The sequence below is a fragment of the Oncorhynchus mykiss genome, chromosome 4 (genome assembly GCF_057628025.1).
Source record: "Oncorhynchus mykiss isolate SJ-2025 chromosome 4, ASM5762802v1, whole genome shotgun sequence".
Lineage (NCBI taxonomy): Eukaryota > Metazoa > Chordata > Actinopteri > Salmoniformes > Salmonidae > Oncorhynchus > Oncorhynchus mykiss.
The window spans coordinates 75,944,697-75,958,165 of NC_143025.1; the positions used below are offsets into that span (position 1 = coordinate 75,944,697).

The 13,469-nt window shown below is 42.4% G+C and overlaps 1 protein-coding gene across 1 annotated transcript in view; it reads left to right on the top strand.

The window, feature by feature from the left end:
• Positions 1–13,469, top strand: part of sesn1 (sestrin 1) — a 69,363-nt gene continuing 55,894 nt past the window's right edge. Inside the window, exon 1 of the mRNA XM_021600702.3 lies at positions 1–312. Coding sequence (XP_021456377.1) covers positions 34–312 — 279 coding nt within the window. The 5' untranslated portion in view covers positions 1–33. The remainder of the gene's footprint in view (positions 313–13,469) is intronic.

The window sequence follows — 13,469 nt, forward strand, 5'->3', positions numbered from 1 at the left end:
CCTGCCACGAGAAATCAAGATAATCAGAATAAGATGGACATCCAGGATCAGGATGCCACAGCCAGATGGGAGGCTCTGGGCAGCCGTGACCCGAGATCCAGAGGCACAGCAATGGAGCACATCAGCCAGGAGGTGATGCAGAGAGTGGAGAGTATAGGGCCGATACCAGCCACCGTCCCCTCGCCTGTAGCTACTGCAGGGCACCCCACCAGCGACCTGAACGACATCCTGGCCCGTCTACTCATGCTGTCCAAGCGGTGCCCTTTCGATGACGTCAGAGAGCGATGTGTTTGGCTGCTGCAGAACGTTCAGGTAGGAGAACACGCATCGCGAGGTCGACAGATGTGGTGCTGTCTGATATTATACGGCAGTGGCTGTACCACTAACACAGAGTTTCTAATCCCAGAGGTACAACATTGCGAGCAGGGCTGGTCCTTGCTGTTCTGCCACCCTAGGCAGGACCCCAAAAAATGCAGAACTAGAATAGCCCCAGTAAGCTAAAATACATATTTTCCAGTAGTTGAAGTTAGGTTCAATTTAGGTTCTGTATGAAAGTTGAAAATACAGAATTTATAGATGTCTATGTTTTGGCTGAATAAAGGCTGGTCCAGACCGGACAAAATCAGAACCAAATTTAGACGTCTATGGTTGGTTCAGATTTGGTCTGGACAAAAAAAATCGATGACTGTGGAGGTGGAAATCAAGGCCGGTCCGGACTGCGCCATAAAAAGACTTCCAAAAGGTGTCGGCTTCGATCCGTGCTTACTGAGGTGCCTACAGTGTTGCCTGAAATATAATTTTATGAATGTCCATCTGTGTGGTAAGCCTACCGTTTGTAAAACACAAAAAATAAGTCCGGACAGGACCAAAAAGACATCCAAAAGACGTCAGCCACGTAGGCTGTGTACTTTTATCAATGCCCGTCCATGTGGTAGGCCCACCATTTGTAAAACATTGGCTTTATTAATCCTGATTTCTGTGACTAATCTATTTATCTATTTAAGCTCTGAATATCAACTACCCAACTTTGTCAGCGGGTATCGTGAGCCTATTTGTAATGTGTTTACACAGTGGGAAATGCACAAGTATTATATTTTTTCCCGCTATGATCAGCTTGTGAAAAATTGACGGAAACAAACTTGAAACCACTAATAATGACAATGGGGTGAAACTCCTCAGTTGTGATTGTCCATTTTACTTTGACCTGTCCTGTTTTTAGGATGTGTTATTTTTAACATGACAGCACGTTCTTTTTATTTGACTGGGTGCCATTTAGGTTTGGCTATTTGATCAGTGAAACCTGCATGATGTAAAAAGTCTCATTACGTTGTCATACATTTGATCTCCACCCTGTGGGCTACAGAAAAGGCCACATACTCTTTCTACCATATCCTATATCTGCTACCTGATTTATATTAGATTGTATTTTTGACTGAATGTTGGTGGAGTGCCGCAGCGATGTGTAGAGTTACACGGAGTGGCGTGCTGGGAATGGACAAGCAAAATATTTGGTGCCTCTTTGACAAAGTGGGCACTGCTTATCACAGGGCAGCATCAGTGCTCACCTAAAAAGACCATATGCAAGTGGGTGAGAGAAAATGTTTGTTGTTGGAGATGCGTCTTAGTCAGTTTAGCTCAGAAAATACCGCCTAATCCTGCCTAATGAGTGGGCCGGCCATAATCAAAAGACTTCCTGGAATGCTTGCAAGCAACCAAGCAGGCCGGGGTTTGGAGTAGTGAGAAATTCTAACTTTTTTTAGTTTTTAATTTTGTCCAAATCTAAAGGCACAACCTAGATTGGAGCCATTATCTTAAATAGTTGAATATGTTACTCCAACCTTGTGAAAGTTACAAACTGACACATTTAAATTTTTAGTCAAACAGCTTTATATTGAAGGAGTGCCTTTGTTTTGACGGCCTGCACATGCGCAGTTTGTGGCGAGACTACCGTCAAAGATGTTTATAACTAACCCAAGATAGACCACAGCCTGCCTCATGCCATCATGTAGCTAGGCCATTACAAGTGATCTCTTTTTGTTATTGTTGTCTGGTTATTAACCCCTGTGCGTGAATACTTCAGAACCCAATGGCTCATCATTGACAGGTATGAGGATGGGCTACAGTGTCAATGGATGGAGATTACTGTATGCTATTATAATGCAGAAGGCTCTCCTGGCTGTAACCGGATTAGAAACTGTATTATTGACGACTGAACACGGTATAAAACGATGTAACCGCAAGGCACCAAGGGAAAGTAATGATAAGCTAACCTCTGATCTTGACCCTGTCTGTCTCCTGTACATTTTTTGTTTAAAAATGACCCAAAGCTACAAACAAAATTGGGTCAGGGCGTAGGGGAACTTTGCCTTGTTAATCATCCTAAGGGTGTCTGACTACATGAATATTGTAATGTGTTGTATGCATGGGGAAATGGGCTGAACACTGCACTTTATAGAATAGGCCGTAAATTATTAGTCATTTAACCTGAGCTGGTGTACACAGCCTGTATCCTCTCCAGCTAAAAACATATGTCTATAACAAACAAACAATTAGAAAAGCTCATGAGGATATGGCTCAGGATGTTATTCATAGAAAAAACCCTGTTAGGTTCCGGGTATAATTCATGTTTGTGTGTAGAAGTGTATATCTGGATGATAGAGTGAGTAAAAGCACGAGGGACACAGCATAGAGAAAGCGGCTTTGCGGTTTAGCAGTGCCGCCGAGGGTACGCACCACCGTCTGGTATTTCCAAATTATCTTAAGCTGCAATTGTTGAGGTCTTGCCAAAGGTTGCGTTTATGAGTCCTGCACGTCTGCGGCTCCCTTAGCCTCCATGTGTTCTGGTCGCCCATCCCCACACATATCCCCGTTTAAGATGGGGGGGGCTTTTCTAATTCGGCTGATATGAGAGAGTCTTGGAGAGCACAGGGCAGGCAGGCAGGTCAGTCTAATCATACAGGCAGTCCCCTTCCAACAATAGTCTCAAATGTGAGGATTTCCTGCTTGGTGAGAAGAATGCTTCTATAATACCCCTGTACTTAATCCAGGGATTATATCAGTGATGTATAGTTTACATGCTCTCACAGTAAGTTACTGTAGGTAGACTGTTCTGAAGGGTCTTTTTTAAACATTTTATTATGTAGCATCCTTTCAAGAATAAAGTATTGACACCTGAGAGATTAATGTGTTTGTAAATGTAGGTTGTGTTTTTATATAGAAATAGTCTAATTTACAGTGCATTTGGGAAGTATTAAGACCCCTCGACTTTTTCCACATTTTGTTGTTACAGCTTTCTAAAATGGATTAAATAAATATTTGTCCTAATCAATCTACACACTCCCATAATAACAGCAATGTTTTTTATTTATTTATGCAAATGTATTAAAAATAAACATAAATACTTTATCTACATTGTTTTCAGTCCCTTTGCTTTGAGACTTGAAATTGCGCTCCGGTGCATCCGGTTTCCATTGATCATCCTTAAATTGTTTCTACAACTTGATTGGAGTTCACCTGTGGTAAATTCAATTGATTGGACATGATTTGCAAAGGCACACACCTGTCTATATAAGGTCCCAGAGTTGACAGTGCATGTCAGATTGAAAACCAAGCCATGATTTCGAAGGAATTGTCCGTAGAGCTCTGAGACAGGATTGTGTCGATGCACAGATCTGGGGAAGCCTACCAAAACATTTATACAGCATTGAAGGTCTCTAAAAACACAATGGCCTCCATCATTCTTAAATGGAAGAAGTTTGGAACCACCAAGACTCTTCCTAGAGCTGGACGCCCGGCCAAACTGAGGAATCGGAGGGAAAAGAGCCTTTGTCAGGGACGTGACCCTGAACTCGATGGTCACTCTGACAGAGCTCCAGAGTTCCTCTGTGAAGATGGTTGTCCTTCTGGAATGCTCTCCCATCTCTGCAGCACTCCACCAATCAGGCCTTTATGGTAGAGTGGCCAGACGGAAGCCACTCCTCAATAAAAGGCACATGACGGCCCATTTGGAGTTTCCCAAAAGGCACCTAAAGACTCTCAGACCATGATAAACAAGATTCTCTGATCTGATGAAACCAAGATTGAACCCTTTGGCCTGAATGCCAAGTCTGGAGGAAATGTGGCACCATCTCTACAGTGAAGCATGGTGTTGGCAGCATCATGCTGTGGGGATGTTTTTCAGTGGCAGGGACTGGGAGACTAGTCAGGATCGAGGGAAAGATGAACGGAGCGCTGAGCACCTCTGGCTGTGGTGAAGGTTCACTTTCCAATAGAACAACAACCATTTAAGCACACAGCCAAGACAACGCAGGAGTGGCTTTGGGACAAGTCTCAATGTCATTGAGTGGCCTGGACTTGAACCCGATTGAACATCTCCGGAGAGACCTAAAAATAGCTTTGCAGCGATGCTCCCCATCCAGCCTGACTGAGCTAGAGAGGATCTGCAGAGAAGAATGGGAGAAACTCCCCAAATACAGGTGTGCCAAGCTTCTAGCGTCATACCCAAGAAGACTTGATGGTGGAATGTTGCCAAAGATGCTTCAACAAATGGGTCTAAATACTTAAGTAAATATATTTGCTAACATTTTCTAAACAGTTTCTGTTTTGTCATAGGGTAGTGTGTGTGTTTTGTGTAGATCCATTTTAGAATAAGGCTGTAACGTTACAAAATGTGGAAAATGTCAACGGGTCTGAATACATTCCAAATGCACTGTGTATGCAGCCTAACATACTATCTGCCAGTTGCAGAATTGCCTTCAACCTAAAACAAGCAGCTGTCATGTGCTATGTTTTCCAAGGAGGCAGCCTTTGTGAATTTGTAGGACAGTGTGTTGACAGTTGCAGGGAAGGGAGCGGTCTGTGGTTTTTCTGGTGTTGTCTTCCTCCAGTACTGGAGACTGCTGGGGGTGAAGGGTTAGGAGAGCATGTTGCGGGGGAGTAGGGGTGGGCAGGAGGGTCGAGTTCTCACAAGCTGGCTCTGTATAAGGGGTTCAGAGAGGTCAACACTCGGAGGTCAGAACAGCTTACCCAGGCAGTTCAGTAGACATGGTCAACGTAAGCAACATTGGTCAGAAGGTCATGCTGGTCTTGTTAAAGCGTTGTGCTTTCATTGGTGGTTTAGTCAATGCATGTAGGAGCACAGCTTCTTTACACACACAGAGAGAAAATACAAAGTATATGAAAGGTACGGTTAGACTGATCAGCTCAGTGTGGTCACTGTGTTCCTTAGTCTAAGAACTGCATTTCATCCACTATCTACATTTGAGTTATTTAGCAGATGCTCTTATCCAGAGCGACTTACAGTAGTGAGAGCATACATTTTCATACTTTTCTTATTGTTAGACAACAGACGCGGTCTCTCTGAGTTATGCTATGAAGCATTTGTTACCCGCTAACCCCCAACCTGAAATGGCGTTGCACATTTTGGGGAATATTCAGAGGTGGAAACTTTCCGTGGGAATTAAGGTGAATATATGCAAATTAATATGAATACCATTTAAATGTAGATGTTTTTGCATTGGATATATTTACCATATCAAATGGAGACAAAAACCTTTTACCTCATCATAAGTAGACATAATTGCAAATTATTAAATCCTTCCAATAGAAAAAAACAACAATTTAGTTACGAATTGAACTTTAATTCAATGAGTTGAGTCGTCACATGGGATGATTTCACTGAACAACAAAAGAAAGGGAATATTGAACACCCATCGCATCTGACAAAAGTCCCTCTACTTCTTTTCAAGAGTTTGCTTGTTGTGAGCTCTGAGGGAACTTTATGCACTTGGCCAGATGATTCTGCATCTTTGTTGCATTTTTCACTTATGATTTGGCACAGTATTTGCAAATGTACACAGCTTTTCCTTCTACGTTAGCTGCAGTGAAATGTCTCCACACATTAGATAGTGCCTGTGGCATTTTCCTGTAAAGATTTATATATATATATATATATATATATATATATATATATATATATATATATATATATATATATATATATATATATATATATATATATATATATATATATATATATATATATATATATATATATATATATATATATCCAAAAGACATCCTACCTATAAAAAAAAATACAATTCCATGTACAGATAAGTAGTTAAGCAGTTAGATTAAACAACTCCTTTGTAAGGTTTTTTAAAAAAAAATGAAACATGTATGGAAACAGGTGAATTAACACTCCTCAGTTAGCAGGCTCAAGCAAGCTAAAACCCACATGGTAGCAAAAACGAACTAGCAGAAATTGTTAACAAGTTAGAAATGATTTAAACACACTGCTGTAGGCCACTATTTACTAGTTAACAAAAAAATCATGTGTCTCATATTAAATATATTCACCCCACCCAGTATTGTAATCAAAACTGACCAGACAGCATGTAGTCATTGGCTCAGACAGTGTAGTAGTGTGGGCTCAATATCATCTCATTCGTGTGCAAGATCTTGAGAATCAGCTGTACATGTGATGGAAGAGTGCACTGTGCGTGCAGAGGTTTGCAATTTTATTGAATTAGGGATAGTTGCCTTCTGTATAGAATTGCCTTCTGTATTCCACAAAAAAAGGTTCACTGTTATAAGCAAACTTTTCTTGATGACTTAAACCCGGGAATTTGCTGAATTTTGCTTAACTTCCCATGAAACATTTCTGGAAATTTACCGGAAAGTTTCCGACCCTTTGCAATCCTAACCTGACTGAGAAACAACTACTGAAAGACCGATTTATCTTTGTTCCTATTTTACCATGTTCCTGGTATCTGCTTGAGCTTCTTAACAAACAGCTGGTACACATTTTGGATTTGATTTAAAAAAAAGCCAGACCTGTTGACACGAGGTTGTAAAAATGACATTAATTCACAGTGTCCTGTCCTCTGTCCCACCATGCTAGTAGGAAAAGCCTCACCAGTGTTTTAACCGATGCCTTCTAGGCAATAGCACAGGTTGTTGCCAGTTAAGGGAGGAAGTGTTAGCTGTGATGCTTTACATTTTTTTTAAAACACATTATTTAGCCAATTCTGTTTCTTTAGCATGGCTCAGCAGCCGTGGTAATAAACACAAACCTGTGATTAAATAATGATATGGCCTGGCCTAGTCTGCTGTGCTCTGTCTGGCGTCCCTCCACCCAGGAATAGAACCACAGTCAGGCGCTCAGGCAGTTAGGCCCGGCCTCTCTCCTTTCACATGAAAGGCCAAGGAGGCCCTACAGGCAGAAGACGATTACAACTTGTTTCCCCTTTTGTTCTTGTTTTTCCTTTTTAAAGGTTAGTGGATTTTTAGGCTGATGCATTGTCTTTTTGTATGCTTTGAAAAGGGGGTAGGGGGAAGCTACTGCTATATACGACTGTTGCCTTTTTGAGGAGTCCTGCTGCTTTGAAAAGGGGGTAGGGGGAAGCTACTGCTATATACGACTGTTGCCTTTTTGAGGAGTCCTGCTGCTTTGAAAAGGGGTAGGGGGAAGCTACTGCTATATACGACTGTTGCCTTTTTGAGGAGTCCTGCTGCTTTGAAAAGGGGGTAGGGGGAAGCTACTGCTATATACGACTGTTGCCTTTTTGAGGAGTCCTGCTGCTTTGAAAAGGGGGTAGGGGGAAGCTACTGCTATATACGACTGTTGCCTGATGAGTTTTGTTTGGCATGACATGGTGAGATTATTTCAGAGAATTGTTATGTGTTTTTAGTGTACCGTCATGGTGGTAGGACGTCCTCTCCTGTGTGTGTGTGTGTGTGTGTGTGTGTCATCCTGTATTTGCTTACTGTATCAATGGAGAGAAAAGAGAGGCCGGTGGTCTGGGACTCTGGGCAGATCTCCCGCAGGTTTCTATACTAACTTTTTATACTGGTGCTACTAGCTTTTTATGCTGGTGGGACTGGTGCTACTAGCTTTTTATGCTGGTGGGACTGGTGCTACTAGCTTTTTATGCTGGTGGGACTGGTGCTACTAGCTTTTTCAGTTGACAGCATCATCACATGATTTGGTCGCACCAATTTTTCTCCTCTGTGCGGTGATAATGACCTGATCTACACTGAGTGTACAAAACATTAGGAACACCTGCTCTTTCTGTAACAGACTCGCTAGGTGAATACAGGTGAAAACTATAGGCGCTTATTGATGTGTAGATGAAGGGGAGGAGACTGCTTAAAGAAGGATTTTTTTTTTTTTGCGTTGAGACATGGATTGTGTAAGACAAAAGATTTAAGTGCGTTTTGAATGTGGTATGGTGTGTCAAGAACTGCAACACTGCTGGGTTTTTCACGCTCAACAGTTTCCTGTGTGTATCAAGAATGGTCCGCCACCCAAAAGACATCCTACCAACTTGAAACAACTGTGGGAAGTATTGGAGTAAATATGGGCCAACATCCCTAATGGAATGCTTTCTCCACCTTGTAGAGTCCATGCCCCGACGAATTGAGGCTGTTCTAAAGGCAAAAGGGGGTGCAACGCAATATTAAATTAGTATGCCCTTGTAGGGCTTGACATTCAGATAAATTTGTCAAAGGCCTGAATGAATGAATACTGGCCCGGGATGCTCACATTTTATATGTTATATTTACTTTGTGGGCTGAGCAAGTAGCTTATAGCCTATAATGACCTTTCCTTTAAACACACACAATTACATTTTAACTTGACAATATCATATTTACATTGACTCTTTGGAGGAAAAAAATAAAACTTAGAAAAGCGTGTTATTGGTAGTGATTTTTGAACAGTCATTCTATAGTTGTAGGGCCCTATAAAATCAGTTTGATCTTTTTAGTTTTTTGTCAGGTTTTCACTCTCAAAATCACAAGTCTGGCAACAATAAATAAAATAAAGGTGCAGTTACCCTTTTAAATCAATTGTCCACCTAGCAAGAGACAGTTGTTTGGCTAGCTTTGTGTTTGTACTGTAGGTTTTATAGCTAGTCTCATGCTATTTTGTACAATTTGTCAAGAGGCTGAGAGAAAATGTTCCAGTTTAAAAGTAATTTCCTTTAATAAAAAAAAATGAATGACATGTTGATATGTTATCTGGGGGGCCCGACCTCCAGGGGGCTGTGAGGGTGTGCTATGCCAGTGGCTACCATATACAGTGTAGGCGACATGTGAGTTTGATGAACAAATGCCCCGCGATTGATACAAATCATTCTGATATCATTCTGTCAGGTAGCCCTACTTTGCAGTCAACATTTAATTGGGAAGATTTTTGGGGAAAGCCTTTAGAAATTATAATTCAATCGTGCGTGATGACTGAAATGCGCATCGCGAAGATTTAACCAAGACTTCGGACTAAACTTTTTGAATACCTGGTTTCGTACCCATCACTGTTTGAGTAAATCTTGTTAATGAAACGTTTAACATTGTGAACCCAAAACTAACTTGACCGGCTACATTAAAAGTTGTGGTCGCACTGCCAAGTCAAAGGGTCACAAATGCAAGTGTTCTGGTCGCAGTTCTGAGCCCTGTCTTGGATTATGGGAGATTGACCTCGTTTTTGAGCAGACAAATTGCATGGTGGGGGGAGAGAAAGCGAGAGGCTGCAGGCAGCAGCGACCTTTGGCACAGTAACCACACAGAGATGCTCTCTCCCTTCCTCCGTTTCTCTGTATGTAGAATGGGGTAGAGATATCTAAAACCCTGTATTTACAGCTGGCTGCCTGCTGGGCCTGCCTCGTAGCGGTACTGAGGGGTTTGGGTTGCCTGGTAGCGGGACTGAGGGGGTTGGGCTGCCTCGTAGCGGGACTGAGGGGTTTGGGCTGCCTGGTAGCGGGACTGAGGGGGTTGGGCTGCCTGGTAGCGGGACTGAGGGGGTTGGGCTGCCTGGTAGCGGGACTGAGGGGGTTGGGCTGTCTGGTAGCGGGACTGAGGGGGTTGGGCTGCCTGGGAGCTGGAATGCTTGGCCTGTGGGAGATGGGGCTGTTTCTCAGGATGCCAGACCAGTAGACTAAGCGGGTTGTCATCAGATCATCTGGCAGATGTACTGACAGATGTAGGCTGCTGAACCTGCATGTAGAACGCTTTTTTGTATGCTGAAATGTGTTCACGTTTCATGTTAATTAACCATAATCTAATAAGTGGGTTTTTCACATCCAATGCTCCTGTCTCCATGCCTTGATCTATATTCTGAACGTGCGTAACATAGCAATGTCATCAAAAGGGCACCGCCACACACACAAAATCCAACCACCGAAGACATACCCCCTTCCTGAGTCCCACAATGCATCCCACCTTTGCTGTGCCCGTGCAGACTACGGAGAGGGTAAGAGTGGAGGTAGAGAGAGAGGCATGAGAATGGGGGAGGGGGTGTGTGCTAAGTGTGGAACTAGGTCATTAAGCCAATGGGATTGACTGAAAATAATAAACGCTCTTCTTATCCACTACATACCAGCACAGTTTACTATAATATTAAAGACCTGAGTATATGTATTTCTGATTGCTGGACTGTTTTGTGTTCTCCTTCTCTATTCCTCTCTTAATGGTTAGCCATAGTGCTTTTAATACTGGTGCGGGGGGAGGGAGGCTGAGGTGGGTGAATGGGGTGTTACAGAGAGCGGGCAGTCACCATGGCACCAGTGGTATGAGGGACATGATAGGGTGGCCAGTTGGCACTGTTACCAAGAGGCTGGCCTGGGCTTATTTCTGGCAGAAGAGCGGGGGATAGAAAGAGGAAGAATTAAAAGGAGAGAGCAAAATAAGAGAATGTATAGATAAAGGAGAGTGAGAAGAGGGATAGAGAAGGGTTAACAGCACTGAACTAAATGTCTCTCTGTATTCAGTCAACTACCTCCAGTGGAAAACTACCAGAACCCCTCAACTGCACTGCAGTGCAGTGCACACCCCTCTCTCACCCACACACAGAGAAAGCGATGGAAGGGGAATGAGAGAGAGATCGAGGGATACAGAAAGGCATGGAGAAAGAGACACACACCATCCTGCAGAATAAAATTGTAGTCATTGCAGCAAGGGTACACACAGCTACCCACACTGCAATGTTTTTAGTCCCAAACTGTTTGACAAAGATCAGATTGCAGCCCACCTGTTGTCGATTTAATTTGATTGAATGCATGAATGAACAATTGTAGGATCTTAGGAGCAAACATCCCCTGTGTCTCTTTCTCTCTCCTCTCTCTGGGTATGTGTACGGTATCTTTGTCTATCTTGTAAGACATGCATGCTTGAGAGGCATCTAAGGATCAGGTGGCAAAGCATGAATAGGTCAATGGCTGGTCTCCAGACCCCATTCTGATGTAGACTGTATTGGTTAGCAACTCCAATGCACCATGGATTTAAAATAAAAATAGATTTCCACTTTTTACTGGATTTCAAACTCCACATTGTATTCTTTAGACATAGCCAAACCATTATAATATTTAGGCTTACACCACTACAATAATGTGTAGCATAGTATATCTGTGCACTAGAGGGCGCCAGACATCCACTCTTCACCCCTATGCTCTGGCAAGACCTGGAATTTTCCATGCACTGAACTGAATGCAAGCAATGCCTGTTTTTTTTATTTTTTTATTAAAAAAATAAATAATTATCCTTACTGCCCTGGCCAAGGAACAAACATCCCCTGTGTCTTTCTCTCTCATCTTCTCCCCTCTTCTCTCTGGGTATGTGTACAGTATCTTTGTCTATCTTGTAAGACATGCATGCTTGAGAGGCACCTAAGGATCAGGTGGCAAAGCATGAATAGGTCAATGGCTGGTCTCCAGACCCCATTCTGATGTAGACTGTATTGGTTAACAACTCCAAGGCCTCTGACTGGGATTTAGCCTAGTTCTTGTTCAGGAGTCAGGAGCTGATGGGCTTGGTGTGTTGATTACATCCTGCATATATTGGATGGTCTGAAGCTTGATAGTAAATCTAGTGCCTGGTTTATTATTTAGGGCCTAGGCTGGGTGTTATTTGGTGATCTCTTTTCTTTGGCCCTTTTGTAGGTCTAGTTCAAGTATGCACACAGTCATATTACTTTCTTTCTACCTTCCAAAAAGACCTCATATTTTGTGATAACCAAAGGGTCCTCTCCTTCAGTGTTGAAGCATGTAACTGTGTTGACAGTCATTGATGTACAAGTCATTTTTCATTCCGCACAACCCTAGGGAAATCAGTAGCCTAGTCAAACTGCGCACTGTGCCCAGCTTCTCACGCTGACCAACGCCAGGTAGGCAGCCTGTTCCTGATCTTGCACATCTGCACGGCACCTTCAGCATTCAAATGTTAAAATGGCCTGCGCAATATTAGGCTTTATTTGTTGAGTGACAACCTATGTCATTTGCTAGGTGGTTGTTCTTATCTGTGTGCTGTTGAAAATGATGTTTTGGCGGAATAAACATAACCTACTGGAGACTCCCATCTGGCTATACCTGCTGAACAGGGCTTACAATAGATTGTATTCTGATTGTTCAGGTTTACCATCAGCAGTTGGTAGTTTTGCTTTAAACGTCAGTGTATATGGTCATGTTTCGATATACAGGGTGAAGTTGATCATTTTAATGATGAGGAATCCTGTTTGTGCGGCACACTGCAAGCCCAAAGTGAGAGGAGAAAAGAAGCCAACTAATCTTCAGAAAGGTCATAGCCATTTGATTGGGAGTGAAATCCAAAATTGTGCTATATTTTCATTGGCTATGTCGGAACTAATTTGTAAACTATAACTATTGATGCATTACTAACTCAAACACTTAACCTGCAAAAAGTGAATTAGTGGGTGATGGTGATTTCAGAACCAAAGTGGGGGACTAAAAACAGGCTACGTTGTCCGTAATCTGATAGTGGTAGATCTCTAATCCTGTAGTGGGGTGGTAGATGTCTAGTCTCCCTTATGGCTCTAATCTGATAGTGGTAGTGGGGTTGTAGATGTCTAGCCTCCCTTATGGCTCAGATCAGGTGCCTACATAGTATACATCATTTACACACACGTCAGCTCAGAGAGGCCCAGCTCAGAGAGGCCCTGCTCATGAGCTCCATCTTCAGCAGATTTTAATTTAGAAATCAAAATAAATGTGTGTTTGCAACAAATGTTAGTGCATCGAATCGTATAGCACTGAATCACATCGATTAGTTCTCTAATCAAACCGAATCTCACTGGATCGTTTCAAACTAAAACATATATCGGAGCCCATGCCAAGAGTGTGCAAAGCTGTCATCAAGGCGGCTACTTTGAAGAATCTCAAATATAAAATCTATTTAGATTTAACACATTTTTTGGGTTACTACATGATTCCATATGTGTTATTTCATAGTTTGTCTAAACTATTATTCTACAATGTAGTAAAAATAAAGGACAACCCTTGAATGAGTAGGTGTTCTAAAACTTTTGACTGGTAGTGTACAGAGGGCTGGTTTCCCAGAATCTTCTTAGTTCAATACTAGGCTTAATCTGTGACTGGGAAACAGCCCTGTGTGTGTGAGTGAGAAGGGGAGAACTACTCATTCAGACAATACGACTTGCTAAATTTCAAGTTCACGGT